This window comes from Tursiops truncatus, chromosome 10, assembly GCF_011762595.2.
Source record: "Tursiops truncatus isolate mTurTru1 chromosome 10, mTurTru1.mat.Y, whole genome shotgun sequence".
NCBI classification, from domain to species: Eukaryota; Metazoa; Chordata; class Mammalia; order Artiodactyla; family Delphinidae; genus Tursiops; species Tursiops truncatus.
The window spans coordinates 66,417,926-66,434,697 of NC_047043.1; the positions used below are offsets into that span (position 1 = coordinate 66,417,926).

At 47.8% G+C, this 16,772-nt stretch overlaps 1 protein-coding gene across 2 annotated transcripts in view; it reads right to left on the reverse strand.

Annotated features, from left to right (window-relative positions):
• POC1A (POC1 centriolar protein A) overlaps positions 1-16,772 on the reverse strand; it is a 76,422-nt gene that overhangs the window by 17,495 nt on the left and 42,155 nt on the right. The window contains exon 10 of one of the 2 annotated variants that reach the window (XM_033865085.2): positions 3,574-3,717. In XM_033865085.2, the coding sequence (XP_033720976.1) occupies positions 3,574-3,717 (144 nt within the window). Of the gene's footprint in view, positions 1-3,573; positions 3,718-13,600; positions 13,846-16,772 lie in introns of those variants that run through there. The other variant, XM_073811171.1, reaches the window with a different exon arrangement.

Genomic DNA, 16,772 nt, shown 5'->3' on the forward strand with positions numbered 1-16,772 from the left:
GGGGAATGGCTCTCCTGGGCAGGGAGGCAGGGGGAACTGGGGAGCTGTTTCTGGTGCCGTCGTGAGGATCCCCCTGCACCCATGCCAGTCAGGCCCTGAAGAGTGACAAGGTCAGCAGCAGGAGCAGCACTGAACACGTCAGCAGCACATGGCATTGCTGGGCACCGTTCAAAGAGCTTCACACAGGCTGACACATCCCATCCACACAAGAGGCCCGTAAAGTGGATGCAATTATCAGCTCTGTGTCCCGGATCTGGAAACTGAGGCACGAAGAGGTTAAGTGACTTGCCCAAGGTCACTGAGCTAGAAGTGGAAAAGCCAGGACTTGCACCCAAACAAGCTCTGAGCCACATTTTCCCCCAGGCCTGCTCAGCCGCCTGACCTCTGGGCCTCTGGTTTGCACAGAGCGGCTACGGACGAGGACTGAGGCCGGGTCCTTAGCCTTCAGATGGGTGACAAATGGGCCACACACCTTCAGAGAGGGTTCGATCATTGGGCCGCATCCAGCCTGCTGAGCGGGAAGGCAGGCTCTGAGGACAGTGAACCTCCAGAGCGGAGCGCCTTCTGTCACTTGGGACGGCAGGCTCTGTGACTTGCTCAGTAAACATCCTGGCCACTGCCCACTGCAGCCCTGGGCTTCTTCCCTGAAGGATGTTCTTCAGGACGGAGGCCCACAGGACCTAGAAGGCAGTGTCCCTCTCGGAGGCTGCTTAGAAATAGACTTTCTTGTGGGGGAGGGAAGGGGCAGTGATGGGGCGGGACGGAGGAGAACAGCATGATTCAGACAGAGAACTCTGAAGTAGGTGTCAGTGTCGGGGTGGCCGCGACACCTCTGCTCCTCCAGAGCACAGGCGCACGCCAGGAGGGTGAGGAGCGCCGCTGAGGGGAAAGCATCTGAGGCCAACACCCACAGGCCAAGTAGGCGCAGAGCCCCAGCTGAGCTACCCGCATGGGGTGGACAGCGGTGGTCACCCGGCTCTAGGCCTCAGGGGAGCCTCCAGAGAGGGGGCTGCCCGCAGCCAGGCTGGTCCCAACGGGAGGGGCAGCTTTGGCTGGAGCTAAACACCTCAGCTAGGGCCCCAACTCCAGGGGGGGACGTGGGCCTGGAAAACAACTGGCGACCAAGCCCGAGGTAGTACGCAAATTCGTGCAGACACCTCCCCATGCCATTTTGAAAACAGGTTGCACTCTAAGGTCTCAACTGGGAGCTTCATCTGTGGAACCCAAGTTGCCTCAAAATATGTTGACTCCATCAGGAACACGCCACACTTTGTGGCCTTCAGGAATGCAAAGCGGGCGACTGGTTGATGGGCTTGGCCACTGGTGGGGGGGCAGTGCTGTCTGGATTTGCAAAGGGGCTGAGCGGTGTGACCCCGGCCACAGGCCAAGGTTTCACTTATTCCCTGTGATGCCAGTTTCTTACAAAGTTACTACCAGACTCCTGACTGCTAACACATAACAAAAACCTTCCATGTACGCCCTTAACACACAGTGACAGGAAATGTTTCTAGTGTTATACTCCTCTGGATCCAATGAGGCTATTTTTAACTACCTTCTCAGACTTAATTTCCAATTTTATCCTATAAAGTTCTAATTCATTCCACCTCCCCTGAACTCTCACTTGACGAGGCTGTGAAGAACATGAGGCAGGCTTGGCAGTTTCTGACGGCTCTGAGGTGGGAGAAGTTTTCTACGTCTTTGCTCATCTCCCTCTCTCAGCACACGCCTCCTCCTCCAGGCCTAAGAGGCTCTCGGCAATGTCTGTATGATGTGCGCATAGTCCCACCATCCCCTAGTCACCGATGCCTGACCTTTCCCCTCAAATGTCCTTCCTTCAGTGGGTCCAGTGTGTGCAGTACCAGCTGGGATGCTGTGACACGCCGTGGACCATGGGACACAAAGTTGAGGAGGTTTTCGCACCTAGCCTCAGATCCAGAGGTAGGGAAGGGACGCCACGCCACTTCAGCTCCATCTCCGTCAGAGACCCAAGGGTCCTCGGCCTCCCTCTTGCATTCCCCCTCTAGCCGTGAGCCAGCACAGACGGGGGGGTCTGCACCCAGAGCCCAGGAGGGAAGGGGCCTGAGGACCTTTAAGTCCTGCCTCGGCCCAGCTGCCACCACCACCTACATGCCCCATGTCAGCTGTGCTGGGCTCTGCTGGTTGCCTGGATGTGCCCATGGCCCCTCCAGACCTGCAGGCAGGCTGTTCCCTCTGCAGGACCGCTCTTCCACCCCAGCAGAAGACGCCCCATTGGGCATGCCCGCAGTGCTGGCTGCCACCTCTCGTCAGGGCGCTTTGCTCTCACTGGAATTGCTGCAATGCAAGTCTGTGTTATGAGCTGCCAGATGCACTTATGCTCCTGGTGGTGATGGGGCCACATTGATCTCCCTGATGAGGGTGGTCAGTGCCACAGCTAACATCTACTGAGCAGCTATCTAGGGCCAGGCACAGGTCAAACACTTCCTGCAGATTCATCTCCTTTAATGCTGACCACAAACATGGCAGGCTCCTCACAGATAAACACACCAGGGCTTGGAGAGCCGAAGGGATGTCTCCAAGGTCGCTCAGAGGGTAAGAAGCAGTACAAGCTCGAACCCAGAGCCTGGGCTCTCGGATGCCTTGACTCACTGCACGCAGTTCCCTGGCACGTCCCTGGAGTGCCCACCCAGCGAAGAGTCAAATGAACGGATAGCGTTTCTTTCAAAGCTCTGTTGTGGCCCAGGCCAGCACTGGGTGGGCACTCCCTGGCAGGATTCAGTGTTGGTGATTTTGGGGTCCAGTGGCTTGGCCAGGGATCGGATGGCTCTGAAAGCCAGGAGCCCAGGGCAGGCACTTCTATTTCATTAATTTGGGCTGGAAAATAGGTACATTATAATTATATTTTTTAAAAACCCAGCAACCGGAGGTCGTGGTGCTGAGAGCTTGGTGCGGGAACAGGCATCAGGAAGAGCGGGGGACCCGGGTAGGCCGGGCTCGGGAGCCAGTTGCAGCTCCCAGCCCTGCCGGGAGACGCAGGTACCGCGGGGGAGAGCTGGGGGCGCAGTGCAGGCAGCTGTGTCAATCGTTTCCCCTCCAGGAACTTGCCGGTGTCTAGGGACGGTGGGTTGTTCAGCTGCACTGGGCCTGCTGGGGTCGCCGCCTGGGAGCCAGGAGGCAAGGAGCTCGCGGCTCCGAGCGGGCCTCGACCTGGCCTGGCGCAGTTAATGACAGCAGGAATGGGGAGGCCCAGGGAGCTGGGCACCCGATCCACGGCCACAGCCGTGAGCGATGTCGCCTTGGCTCTTTAATGTGCCGCCCGCATCCCCTCGGTCCTTACCTAGTTCTTTCTCCCTCTGTGCATCCTGAACCCGTTAAAAGTGACCCCTGAGAATACTGGATGGTATTGAGGAATTATCGTTAACCTTGTTGGGTGTGATGACGGTGATGTGGTTAAGGAGAGAAAAAAAAAAAAAGACGAAATACTAAAAGTTTTGACAGATTAAAACAAACAAACCAGCACTCGCTGGCCAACTTCAAATGGTCCAAATGCCAGGCCAAGTGCAGACGATGGGGTGAATTCACGTCACGGCCTACCTGGGTGAGGACGTCCAGCTGGCCTACAATGTGCTCCAGCGTGCTGGTCAGTGTCTGGGGAATGCTGACGGGCTCTTGGGGCTGGCTCTGCATCGACTCCTGACTCCTGCCCCTGTCTGGTGGGACAGGGGAATCCACTTCTGGCTAAAGACAATGAAAGGAAAGAGAACCCCTTAGTCTTGAGTCAGTGCTTGAGGAAACACCGAGAGGAAGAGCTCCTTGAAGGATCAAGTGGAAAACCACCAGCAAACTCAAGAAGACGAGTTCCAAATGTTGGTGAGCAATGGCGGTGTGGCGGGACTCCCACATCCGGGCTTGCGCGCTCCCGTCCAACCCCCCTTTCTGAGCAGAGGCCATGAGTGAGGAGCGGAATCAAAACACCTGGCAGTCCGGGCTGCAGGGGCCTGGGAGGGATGTGCAGGTGGGCTCTTGGAGGCCCTCAGAGAGGTCGGGGGCTGCCAGCTCTTCACACGGCATGCCCTCCACCAGGCCTGTTAGAGTGCGGGACCCCTGAAGCCCAGCCTGGCTCTGAAGTCACCCTTCCTCCTGGTTAGCTCAAGGCAATTCCCAACCCCGGGAATGGGGATGGCCCAGAACCAGCGGGAGGTTCCAACCCTGCCCTGGCCAGATCCCCTGGGAAAACAGACTCTACGTGAACGTCCTGGCCTGATGGCTGGCGGGAGTCAGAATCCACAGGACAGGCACCCCGGGCTGCTTCAGACAAGACTCCAGGAACATGAGGGACTTGGTGTTTCTGCCTAAGATCCTCAGTTCCCAAATGCAGAAGCCATCCTCCTCCTCCTCCACCACCACTGAGGGCAAGTGATTTCCTAAGGGGGCTCATTCCAGTCCAATGCGTGTCCCCCAAAAGTCAGGCACTGCTCTGCACACAGACAAAGGCTTCTCCTGACCCCAGAAGCATCGTGCATGTGTTCAGCAGGGCAGAATGCTGGGAGTCTCCCAAGGACACGGTGGGCAGATGCTCAGGAACCTACAGTTCCTCTGTGGGCTCGCCCCCTGTGGGAATGACACGCTCAGTGAGGCCGACACTCTCGGCCAGCCCCCAAACCCCAGTAACCCATAAATGCAGCCACACTTGGGGCTCAGTGTTTTCAACCACAGCCTCACTGATGGACATTCCAAATGTTACCACATCATTCCCTGGCTTTGCCAGTCATCCAGGGCTCTCTACCGGCACTGGGAGAAAATTCAACCCCCTGGACGGGGCATCCTGCTCCTGCCTGCCTCCTTCCGCAGCTCCGCTCCCACCTCAGTGCTCCCGTGCCCAGCTCCCAGGGCCCCTCATCTACCCTTTCTTCCCCCTGCTCCGAGTATCCTGTCCTCCACTCACCTTGCAACCCCCCATGCCCCATCAGAAGCTCCTCTGTGCTCCGCACCTGGGCCTGCCCCATCCCTGCCCTGTTCCTCCAGCCACTGCGTCTCCAGGGCCAGGACACATGAGTGGGATGAATCAATGCCACACCACCCACAGGGCCTGCCACCTGCCCATGTGCCTGTGTCCCCTATTCCTGTCTTCTGCCTGCACTCATCGCTCCTCTCCCTTCTAAACCCAGGGCATCACTAGGCTCAAAGCTTGTCAACTCCCCATACACCACAGAGCCAGGGTACTCCACCCAGCACTCCTCCACCCCTCAATGCCACAGCCACTAAAGAATACTGGCTATGACTGGGGCTCACCTAGGATGCCTCACACCTGCCACTGGCAGCCGGCTTGCATCTCCTCTGAGTTGGCCCATCTTTTGGATAAATCCAGTGGCCTAGCCCCAGGAAGATGCTCTGCCCTGGACATGTTCACCTGGGCAGGCCTCAGAGTCCTTGAGAAGAATCAGCCCGGAAGAGGATTCCCAACCATCACAGAAGGGCAGTTTAGCACGTGGACCCCACCTGCACATTTTCCTTTATTAGGAAAGTGTTCTAATCTCATAGATAACAAACTCTCAAGTGCATGTCGATTTGAACTTGGAAAAATGCAGGCCCTGGTGGTTAAAGAGAAATTGAATTTGAGACACAAGCCTGAGGAGGATTCTTGAAAGCAGGAGCAGGGCCATGTCCACATGCCCACCGTCGGCCTGTCTGCTTGCGGCACTGTGGCCATTTTGTAAGACCTCGGCCCACCGGGGCTAGGCTCTTCCAGTCCTCCAGGAATCGATACACTTCAGCTCTCAAAGCCCATCCCAAAAGGAAATGTTCCAGAAGCCCTGACTGGCCTTCACCTCACCGCAGCGGCCCCCAGACCCAGGCAGTGCTGTCGGGAGACAAAGCAGAGTGCGGCGGGGAAGAGCAGTGACTCAGACAGGCCGTGGTCGATATCTGAGCTCTACCACTGACCAGCTAGGCGGCCCTGGGCAAGAGGTTTAATTCCTCTGGGCCTCCACTTCCTCATCTTCTATAAAGTGGGGGTGATGACTGGGCCTGCCCTTCCAAGGGCTGGGCTGTGAGAGGCACTTATCTGCAAATCACCCACAGGCCTTTCTTGAGAAGCCAGTGCCTACTGCTTCCAAAGGACCCCCTTCCAGACATGCACGCTCTTCCTCTGGACACTGAGTCCCCCTGGCTCCCTCAGGAAAGGGCACCAGAGGGAGGGTGGGAACCTGGCAGCCCTCTGTCCTGACAGCCAGATGGGCACTGCCTGCTGCCTGGGAAGGAGGGGATGGAAATTCTGAGTGATTCTGCAGAGTGGCCCAGAAATGGACAGTGCCGAGCCGAGTCTCTGGAAGCAGGGGTGGGGGGGGTGAGCGCCGCTGATTTTACCAACAGAAACCCTCCTTCTGAGCCCAAGCCCAGCCAGCTCCAAGAGTACTGAGGACCGCAGCCACATGCCCAAGCCAGGGAGGTGGCCTCTGGAAGAGAGGGCTGCAGGAACCTGAGGCTCAGACAGCAAGTGACTGTCAGAAGGTACCCAGCCTCCAGCCTTGCTCACCAGTCCAGGGTTCTGCCTGCCCTGGGCTATTCCTCCAGCCACAGCATTCGCTCCTGCTCTTACCTTCACCAGGACACAGCCCTTCTCTGCAACCTTGTCCGCTCTTACCAGAAGACATTACAGCACTTGACACACCGCACGTAAAGATGGCTATCGCTGTGATTTACTTGCCACCCATGTGCCAGCATTTTATACGTCACTTCATTTACTCCCTACAATGACCCCTCACAGCAGGCATTACTAACCTTAATTTTCAGATGGGGAAGCAGGCTCAGGGAGGTTAAATCACTTGGTCTAATACAGGAAATGACGGCTGGGATCTGAACCCAAAGTACAGGCATTTCCTGACAGGAAGCAGCCTCTGACAGGTGACATGGCCTGCGGATTTGCTTCCACACCCCCAGCTCCTCTCTTCCATCCTTGTGGAGGCTCCTGGCTCCTGGCTCTAACACTTTTTGCGTCATTCCCCCACCCCACCTGCCCTGGAATGCCTGCCTGGCACAGAGCTGAACACAGAGCAGGCCCTCCACACACACTCGATGCCTCAAAGAGCCAAGCCCATCCTGGTGACACTCCTGTGAAATGAAACCTCCCCAAAGCAAAGGGCCAGCAGTCCCGCCCCACACACCATCGCAGGCACTCACCTGCACTCCAGCACTCTGCAGATGTGGCATTTCCCGAGAGCTCAGCAGATAAGCGATAAAGCAAGAGATAAGAAGATGATGCGCAAGAGCAGGAAGAGACGCACTGCGAGGGCTGTGACGGGATAACAGGAGCAGTGTTTAAGGGGAGAAATCCTATCAGTGCTTTGTCTGTTCCACATCCAAGAGTACTAGGGGCCCTGCCTGGTGGTCCTCGTTAGTTCTCTCACAAGTAAGATTACAACATTAACCCAAACACACATACCTAGAAAGTCACACCAAGTGGACAACTTTCACTTGTACCAAATATAAACATCTTAACATCAAAAGAAAAAAAAAATGATCAAACTCAGAATAGATGAATCTGTTTAACTTCGTGGCAATCTCATTTGGGGTCTGTAGGTGTCCCACCCTGGTGTGGGATCCCGGGCTCCCACAGTAGTTTAATCTACTTGCCTCAGTTTCTGTTGCTGCCAGCTTGTCATACGCCACCATGAGCTCAGCACTGCGCACAGTAGGAATTGCGTAAATATCTGTGGTTGCTTTCAGCCACTCAAACACATGGGTAACCAACACATACATTTTCATTAAAAAACAAAACAGCAGGACTTCCCTGGTGGCCGCAGTGGTTAAGAATCCGCCTGCCAATGCAGGGGACACGGGTTCAAGCCCTGGTCTGGGAAGATCCCACATGCCACGGAGCAACTAAGCCCGCGAGCCACAACTACTGAAGCCCGCGTGCCTAGAGCCCGTGCTCTGCAACAAGAGAAGCCACCGCGATGTGAAGCCCACACACTGCAACGAAGAGTAGCCCCTGCTAGCCGCAACTAGAGAAAGCCCGTGTGCAGCAACAAAGACCCAATGCAGCAATAATAAAATATAAAATGAATAAATAAATCTTAAAAAAAAATTAAAAAAACAACAACAACAAAAAAACAAAAGCGCAGAGCTTGCAGGTCTTCCTTGTGACAAGAAATCAATCCATCTGGGATAACTTCTTGACTGGTCTCTGGATTGCCTATGGTCTCACCTTTTCATCATCAAGATGCAGGTGTGGATAAGAAGCTTCTGCCTAAGGTAGAGAAAGTTGGGGGAAGTATTAATCCTATCCTAACAAGAAAAAGAGCAACAATCTAAAAGGATCTTAACTTTTCTTAAATCAGAGAGCTGAGATCACAGAGCCTGAAATCTAAGGAAAGGCAGACTCTTCCAAGGAAAACAGAAAGTGAGCATCGGCTCACCTCTGGCAAAGCCTGGGAAGAAGGGACACTGACTGCCACATAAGTGGGTGAGAAGAACTGAGTTATGCATGTTAACAAGTTGCAGAGGCTGGGAGTGGCCAGGGTGAGAATGAAGAACGCCTGGGAGCCACAGGTACAAGGGGAGTTTGTACCTGCTCACAGGGTCTTCTCCACAGACCTCCGCTGGGCATTCATGAGAAAGACCGGGTGGGGGGAAAAAAACATCCTTGAGGGTGCAGGCCTGGAGGAGGGGAGTAGACACAGAAAAGGCACGAAGCCCTGCCAAGACTCTTCTTGCCTACGGAACAAAATCCTTAAGCTACTGGGGGAAGAGCAAAAAGAGATGAAAGCCCCTCTTCCCTTGTGGGAGAGGCAGGAAACCATCCTGAGTGGAGATCATCGAGGTATTCAAAGGCTGAGGGAGAGGCAGGACTACTGAGAATGCCCTACTTCTTTTTTTTTTTTTTTTTGGACATCTTTATTGGAGTATAATTGCTTTACAATGGTGTGTTAGTTTCTGCTCCATAACAAAGTGAATCAGTTATATATATACGTATGTTCCCATATCTCTTCCCTCTTGCGTCTCCCTCCCTCCCACCCTCCCTATCCCACCCCTCCAGGCGGTCACAAAGCACCGAGCTGATCTCCCTGTGCTATGTGGCTGCTTCCCACTGGCTATCTATTTTACATTTGGTAGTGCATATATGTCAATGCTACTCTCTCACTTGGTCCCAGCTTACCCTTCCCGCTCCCCATATCCTCAAGTCCATTCTCTAGTAGGACTGTGTCTTTATTCCTGTCTTACCCCTAGGTTCTTCATGACATTTTTTCCCTTAAATTCCATATATATGTGTTAGCATACAGTATTTGTCTTTCTCTTTCTGACTTACTTCACTCTGTATGACAGACTCTAGGTCTATCCACCTCATTACAAATAGCTCAATTTCGTTTCTTTTTATGGCTGAGTAATATTCCATTACATATATGTGCCATATCTTCTTTAGCCATTCATCCGATGATGGACACTTAGGTTGTTTCCATCTCCGGGCTATTGTAAATAGAGCTGCAAAGAACATTTTGGTACATGACTCTTTTTGAATTATGGTTTTCTCAGGGTATATGCCCAGTAGTGGGATTGCTGGGTCATATGGTAGTTCTATTTGTAGTTTTTTAAGGAACCTCCATACTGTTCTCCATAGTGGCTGTACCAATTCACATTCCCACCAGCAGTGCAAGAGGGTTCCCTTTTCTCCACACCCTCTGCAGCATTTATTGTGTGTAGGTTTTTTGATGATGGCCATTCTGACTGGTGTGAGGTGATACCTCATTGTAGTTTTGATTTGCATTTCTCTAATGATTAATGATGTTGAGCATCCTTTCATGTGTTTGTTGGCAATCTGTTTATCTCCTTTGGAGAAATGTCTATTTAGGTCTTCTGCCCATTTTTGGATTGGGTTGTTTGTTTTTTTGTTATTGAGCTGCATGAGCTGCTTATAAATTTTGGAGATTAATCCTTTGTCAGTTGCTTCATTTGCAAATATTTTCTCCCATTCTGAGGGTTGTCTTTTGGTCTTGTTTATGGTTTCCTTTGCTGTGCAAAAGCTTTGAAGTTTCATTAGGTCCCATTTGTTTATTTTTGTTTTTATTTCCATTTCTCTAGGAGGTGGGTCAAAAAGGATCTTGCTGTGAGTTATGTCATAGAGTGTTCTGCCTATGTTTTCCTCTAAGAGTTTGATAGTTTCCGGCCTTACATTTAGGTCTTTAATCCATTTTGAGCTTATTTTTGTGTATGGTGTTAGAGAGTGATCTAATCTCACACTTTTACATGTACCTGTTCAGTTTTCCCAGCACCACTATTGAAGAGGCTGTCCTTTCTCCACTGTACATTCCTGCCTCCTTTATCAAAGATAAGGTAACCATATGTGCGTGGGTTTATCTCTGGGCTTTCTATCCTGTTCCATTGATTTATCTTTCTGTTTTTGTGCCAGTACCTTACTGTCTTGATTACTGTAGCTTTGTAGTATAGTCTGAAGTCAGGGAGCCTGATTCCTCCAGCTCCGTTTTTCTTTCTCAAGATTGCTTTGGTTACTCGGGGTCTTTTGTGTTTCCATACAAATTGTGAAATTTTTTGTTCTAGTTCTGTGAAAAATGCCAGTGGTAGTTTGATAGGGATTGCATTGAATCTGTAGATTGCTTTGGGTAGTAGAATCATTTTCACAATGTTGATTCTTCCAATCCAAGAACATGGTATATCTCTCCATCTATTTGTATCATCTTTAATTTCTTTCATCAGTGTCTTATAATTTTCTGCATACAGGTCTTTTGTCTCCTTAGGTAGGTTTATTCCTAGATATTTTATTCTTTTTGTTGCAATGGTAAATGGGAGTGTTTTCTTGATTTCACTTTCAGATTTTTCGTCATTAGTGTGTAGGAATGCCAGAGATTTCTGTGCATTAATTTTATATCCTACTACTTTACCAAATTCATTGATTAGCTCTAGTAGTTTTCTGGTAGCATCTTTAGGATTCTCTATGTATAGTATCATGTCATCTGCAAACAGTGACAGCTTTACTTCTTCTTTTCCGATTTGGATTCCTTTTATTTCCTTTTCTTCTCTGATTGCTGTGGCTAAAACTTCCAAAATTATGTTGAATAAGAGTGGTGAGAGTGGGCAACCTTGTCTTCTTCCTGATCTTAGTGGAAATGCTTTCAGTTTTTCACCATTGAGGACGATGTTGGCTGTGGGTTTGTCATATATGGCCTTTATTATGTTGAGGAAAGTTCCCTCTATGCCTACTTTCTGGAGGGTTTTTATCATAAATGGGTGTTGAATTTTGTCAAAAGCTTTCTCTGCATCTATTGAGATGATCACATGGTTTTTCTCCTTCAATTTGTTAATATGGTGTATCACATTGATTGATTTGAGTATATTGAAGCATCCTTGCATTCCTGGAATAAACCCCACTTGATCCTGGTGCAAGATCCTTTTACTGTGCTGTTGGATTCTGTTTGCTAGTATTTTCTTGAGGATTTTTGCATCTATGTTCATCAGTGATACTGGCCTGTAGTTTTCTTTCTTCGTTACATCCTTGTCTGGTTTTGGTATCAAGGTGATGGTGGCCTCGTAGAATGAGTTTGGGAGAGGTCCTCCCTCTGCTCTATTTTGGAAGAGTTTGAGAAGGATAGGTGTTAGCTCTTCTCTAAATGTTTGATAGAATTCGCCTGTGAAGCCATCTGGTCCTGGGCTTTTGTTTGTTGGAAGATTTTTAATCACAGTTTCAATTTCAGTGCTTGTGATTGGTCTGTTCATATTTTCTATTTCTTCCTGATTCAGTCTTGGCAGGTTGTGCATTTCTAAGAATTTGTCCATTTCTTCCAGGGTGTCCATTTTATTGGCATAGAGTTGCTTGTAGTAATCTCTCATGATCTTTTGTATTTCTGCAGTGCCAGTTGTTACTTCTCCTTTTTCATTTCTGATTCTATTGATTTGAGTCTTCTCCCTTTTTTTCTTGATGAGTCTGGCTAATGGTTTATCAATTTTGTTTATCTTCTCAAAGAACCAGCTTTTAGTTTTATTAATCTTTACTATCGTTTCCTTCATTTCTTTTTCATTTATTTCTGATCTGATTTTTATGATTTCTTTCCTCTGCTAACTTTGGGGTTTTTTTGTTCTTCTTTCTCTAATTGCTTTAGGTGCAAGGTTAGGTTGTTTATTCGAGATGTTTCCTGTTTCTTAAGGTAGGATTATATTGCTATAAACTTCCCTCTTAGAACTGCTTTTGCTGCATCCCATAGGTTTTGGGTCGTCGTGTCTCCATTGTCATTTGTTTCTAGGTGAGAATGCCCTACTTCTGAGACCCAGGGACACAGGGCCTAAGACTGAAACTGGCCCAGGACAGCAGAGAATTCCTCCAACAAAGCTAGCAAGCACCAGGTAACAAGCAACGGCAGTCTACTGCTGGGGGAGGGACAAGACCATGGACACAGACATCCTCTGAGGGGCAGGACCCCAGGGTAGGCTGAAAGCTGGGGGTGGAGCAGGAACACTGAGAAAAATCCTCCAACACCCAGACCTCACCCTAAGTACAAGGTATCAACTCCTGATAAGACTATTTACCCCAGTCTCTGCTATTCTGAACATGATGTCTGGCATTCAATAAAAACTTATGAGACACTCAAAAAGGTAAGGAAAAAAAAACCCACTGTCAAGAGACAAAGCAATCAGCAGAATTAGATTAAGATGACTTAGATGTGGGCACTATCAGATGGAGAAAAAATAATTATGATTAATATGTTAAAGATTTTACTGGAAAATGTGGACAACATGCATGAACAGCTGGGGAATTTCAGCAGAGAGGTAGAAATTATAAGAAAGAGTCAGTGGAAATGCTAGAAATAAGAAACCCAATACCAGATATGAAGAATGACTTTGTTGGGCTACGGCTGGGTTGGCCAAAATGTTCATTTGGGAAGAGGTTTTGGAAAAACCCGAACGATCTTCTTGGCCAGTCCAACAGTAGGCTCAGCTCAACTGAGGAAAAGAAACCAATGACCTTGAAGACAGATCAATTCCTTAAACTGAAAAATAATAGGGGGAAAAAAAAACAGAACAGACTACCTGTAAACTGTGGGATAATATCAAATCATCTAATACATGTGTAACTGAAATCCCAGAAGGAGAAGAAAGAGAAAAGAGACATTTCTTATAGTACAACTTTACTGGTAATGAATTCTCTCAGCTTTGGTTTGTCTGGAAACAAAAAAAGGGGGGGGGGGCTCTTTATCTCTCCATTTTTAAAAGATTTTTTTTCTGCATATAGAATTCTGGGTTGACAGTTTTTTCTTTGGATAGTTTAAAAATGTTACTTCCATGTCTTCCAGTCTGTGCAGTTTTATGAGAATACTTCTGTAATTCTTACCTTTGATCCTCTGTATATAATGTCTCCTTTCTTTATCTACCTTTAAGAATTTCTCTTAATCTTTGGTTTCAGAAGCTTGAATATAATTTGTGTAGGGTTCTGTTTTGTTTTTGTTTTTTCTTCAGCCTGCTTGTCATTTCTCTGAGCTTCTTGGATCTGTGGTTTGATGCCTTTCATCATTTCCCAAAAATTCTTGGCCATTATCTTTTCAATAGCACCAAAAAACATGAAATGTGTTATCAGTTTCCTATGGCTGTTCTAAAAAAAAATTGTCACATTTGGTGGCTTAAAATAACAGAAATTTATTCTCTCAGAGTTCTGGAGGCTGGAAGTCTGAAATTAAGATATCAAAAGGGCCTCACTCCCTCTGGAGGCACTAAGAATCCTTTCTTGCCTCTTCCAGCTTCTGGTGGCTCCAGAATTCCTTGGCTTATGGCTGCATAACTCCACCCTCTGCTTCCATCTTCACATGGCCTTCTCTTCCCAGTGTGTCTCTTATAAGGACTCCTGTCACTGGATTTAGGGCCAACCTAATAATACAAGATGATCTAATCTCAAGATCCTTAACTTAAGCACATTGGCAAAGATGTTTTCACCAAGTAAGGTCACATTCACAGGTTCTGGGGGTTAGGATGTAGACATATTTCTTGGCAGGGGGGGCACTATTCAACCCACTACAAAATGCTTAGATATAAATCAAACAACATATGTACAAAATCTGTATGCTGTAAACTAAAATACACTGATGAGAAAAGACTAATATCAATGAAGAGATATACCATGCTCATGTACTGAAGGCTCAAAGTTGTTAAGATGCCAGTTCTCCCCAAAATCATCTATAGCAATCAAAAAGCTTATTCCAAAATTTATATGGAAAGGCAAAGGAACTAGAAAAGCCAAAATATTTTTGAAAAAAAGAACAAAACTAGAGGACTCACATTACCCGATTTTATGACTTAGTCTAAAGCTAAAGCAATCAAGACAGTGTGGCATTGGTGAAAGGACAGACACATAGAGCAGTGAACAAATAGAGTCCAGAAATATACACACAGATATATGGCCAATTAATTTTTTTAAATGGTACACCACTTACCAGAGAGAAAATAAGATAGTTTTTTCAACAATTGCTGGAAAAATTGGAATCCTTATGCAAAAAATGAGTTTCAGTACATATCTCATACCGTATACAAAAAGTAACTCAAAAATGATTCATAGATCTAAATGTAAAACCTAAAACTGTAATACTGGTATGAATTTTTCTTCTAAAACATAGGAGAACATCTTTGTGACCTTGGGATAGGTAGATTTCTTAGATATGACAGCCAAAGTATGATCCGTAAAAGAAAAAGCCAATACAATGAACTTCATCAAAATTCAAAACTTCTGCTCTTTGAAAGACACTGTTAAGAAAATGAAAACACAAACCACAGACTGGGAGAAAATATTTGCAAGTCACATATCTGGTAAAGAACTTGTATCTAGAACACCTAAGAACTTTCATAATTCAATAAGACAACTAATTTAAAGAACGGGCAAAAGATTTGAAGACACTTCACCAAAGAACATATAAAGATGACAAACAAACGTAAAAAAATGTTCTACATCCTCAGTCATCAGGAAAATGCAAGTTAAAATCACCACGAGATATCACTTATACACCTATTACAATGCTTTAGAGTTAAAAAGACTGACCACCCCAAGTGCTGGGGAGGAGGTGGAGAAACCTGAACTCTCATACACTGCTGGCGAGAATGCAAGATGGAACAACCACTTTGGAAGACAGTTTGACAGTAACATAAAAGGTTAAGCACATACCCATTACACGTCTCAGCCATTCCACTCCTATTTACCCAAAAAGAATGGAAGCATATGTCCATAGAAAGATATGTATGTAAAAGTTAACAGCAGCTTTATTTGTAATAGCCCCAAAATTGAAAATAACCCAAGTGTTCACAGACAAACAAATTGTATATCCATTTGATGGAGTAGTACTCAGCAATAAAAAGAAATGAACTATTGATAAATGTAACAACATGGGTGAATCTCAAAATAATTAAGCTGAAAGAAACCAGACTGAAAAGAACATATAACTATACGATTTCAATTATATCAAATTCTGAAATATGCAGAAAAAAGACTCGTAGTTGCCTGGGGCTGGAGGTGGAGGGACTGGATTGACTACAAAGCACAAGGAAATTTGGAGGGATGATGGAAATATTCTATAACATGATCATGGTGGTGATTACATGACTGTCGAAACTCAGAGAATGGTTCACTTTTTTAAATGGTGAATGTTACTATTTGTGTACTAATAAATCTGACTTAAAAAAGAAAAAGATGCAGTTACAGCCAAAATGCCCCTAGGATTTTGACACTGGCCCAACAGGCCCATCACATGACACTGCACTTGACACTACCCATCATTGCCACTCTGCACTCAAGGTGAAAATCACTGCCTCGCCGCAGGACATTACCAGTGGGCAAAACCCAAGGCTAAAGACCGCGGGTCAGGCCCGTGAGGTCCACCATTGGTCTAGGGATGATGGTTCCCAAATGCAGAAGGTCAGAGTCACATTTCAGTGACTCCCCAGTTGTTAGCAGATGTCTCAAGCAAGGTTTTCCAAGCAGCAGCTGCCCAGTCTATGGAACTTCAGGTCTCAGCGGCTTAGGGGTCCATACACAGTTTGACAGTCATGAGCAAGTGAGGTCTACATACACCTGGCCAGAAGCCCGGAGTGGCTGGAGTTCTACCATAAAGACGTCATGAGCTGACTTGACAGAATGCCCCCCTGTAGTTGGGCAGGGTGGTCAATTATTAACACCTGCTTAAGATGGAAATTTCTCCTTCTCTTTTAGTCTCTAACACCGGACCTTGCCCCCTGCCCAGCCTGCTCCAGAAACTAGAACTCTGTAACAGACAAAAGTATCTAGGAACTAACTGGTCCAAGGCTTGGGTCTGGCCAGAGAGGGGAGCCAGAGGTGACCCAGGCCCAAGATCTGGACTGTCTCACCAGTTACCCTCCTAGTATAGACCCTGAGTACAAAACGAAGAAATGGACAGACACACACACCATGGTTGAATCTTTTCAACTTAATCTTTCATCGAACTGCTCATCACATAGTCTGCTAAGCAAGGGTGCAGATTCACAGACACAGACGTTCCTTGGTTTTCACCTCAGGCCTTTGGCTTTGACAATTTGCCTCACGGAAAGTTAACAGGCATCCAGTTCGCCTGCCTCCCTGTCTGCTAAACCTGGCCCTGGCGAGGAGAGCAGGGGACAGAGCAGAGCTCACTTGGGCTCTGCTCAGCGCCAGCTTCTCAAGTGGAAATAGACACAGCTGTTTTCTCAAATCAAAGCTCAAAAGAAACCTGGTACTGTATTCCCCGCACATATTTGTGGACTAGATCTACTACAGCCTTGTCTGCCCTATAATTTAGGGTTCCGGCCTGGAGTCC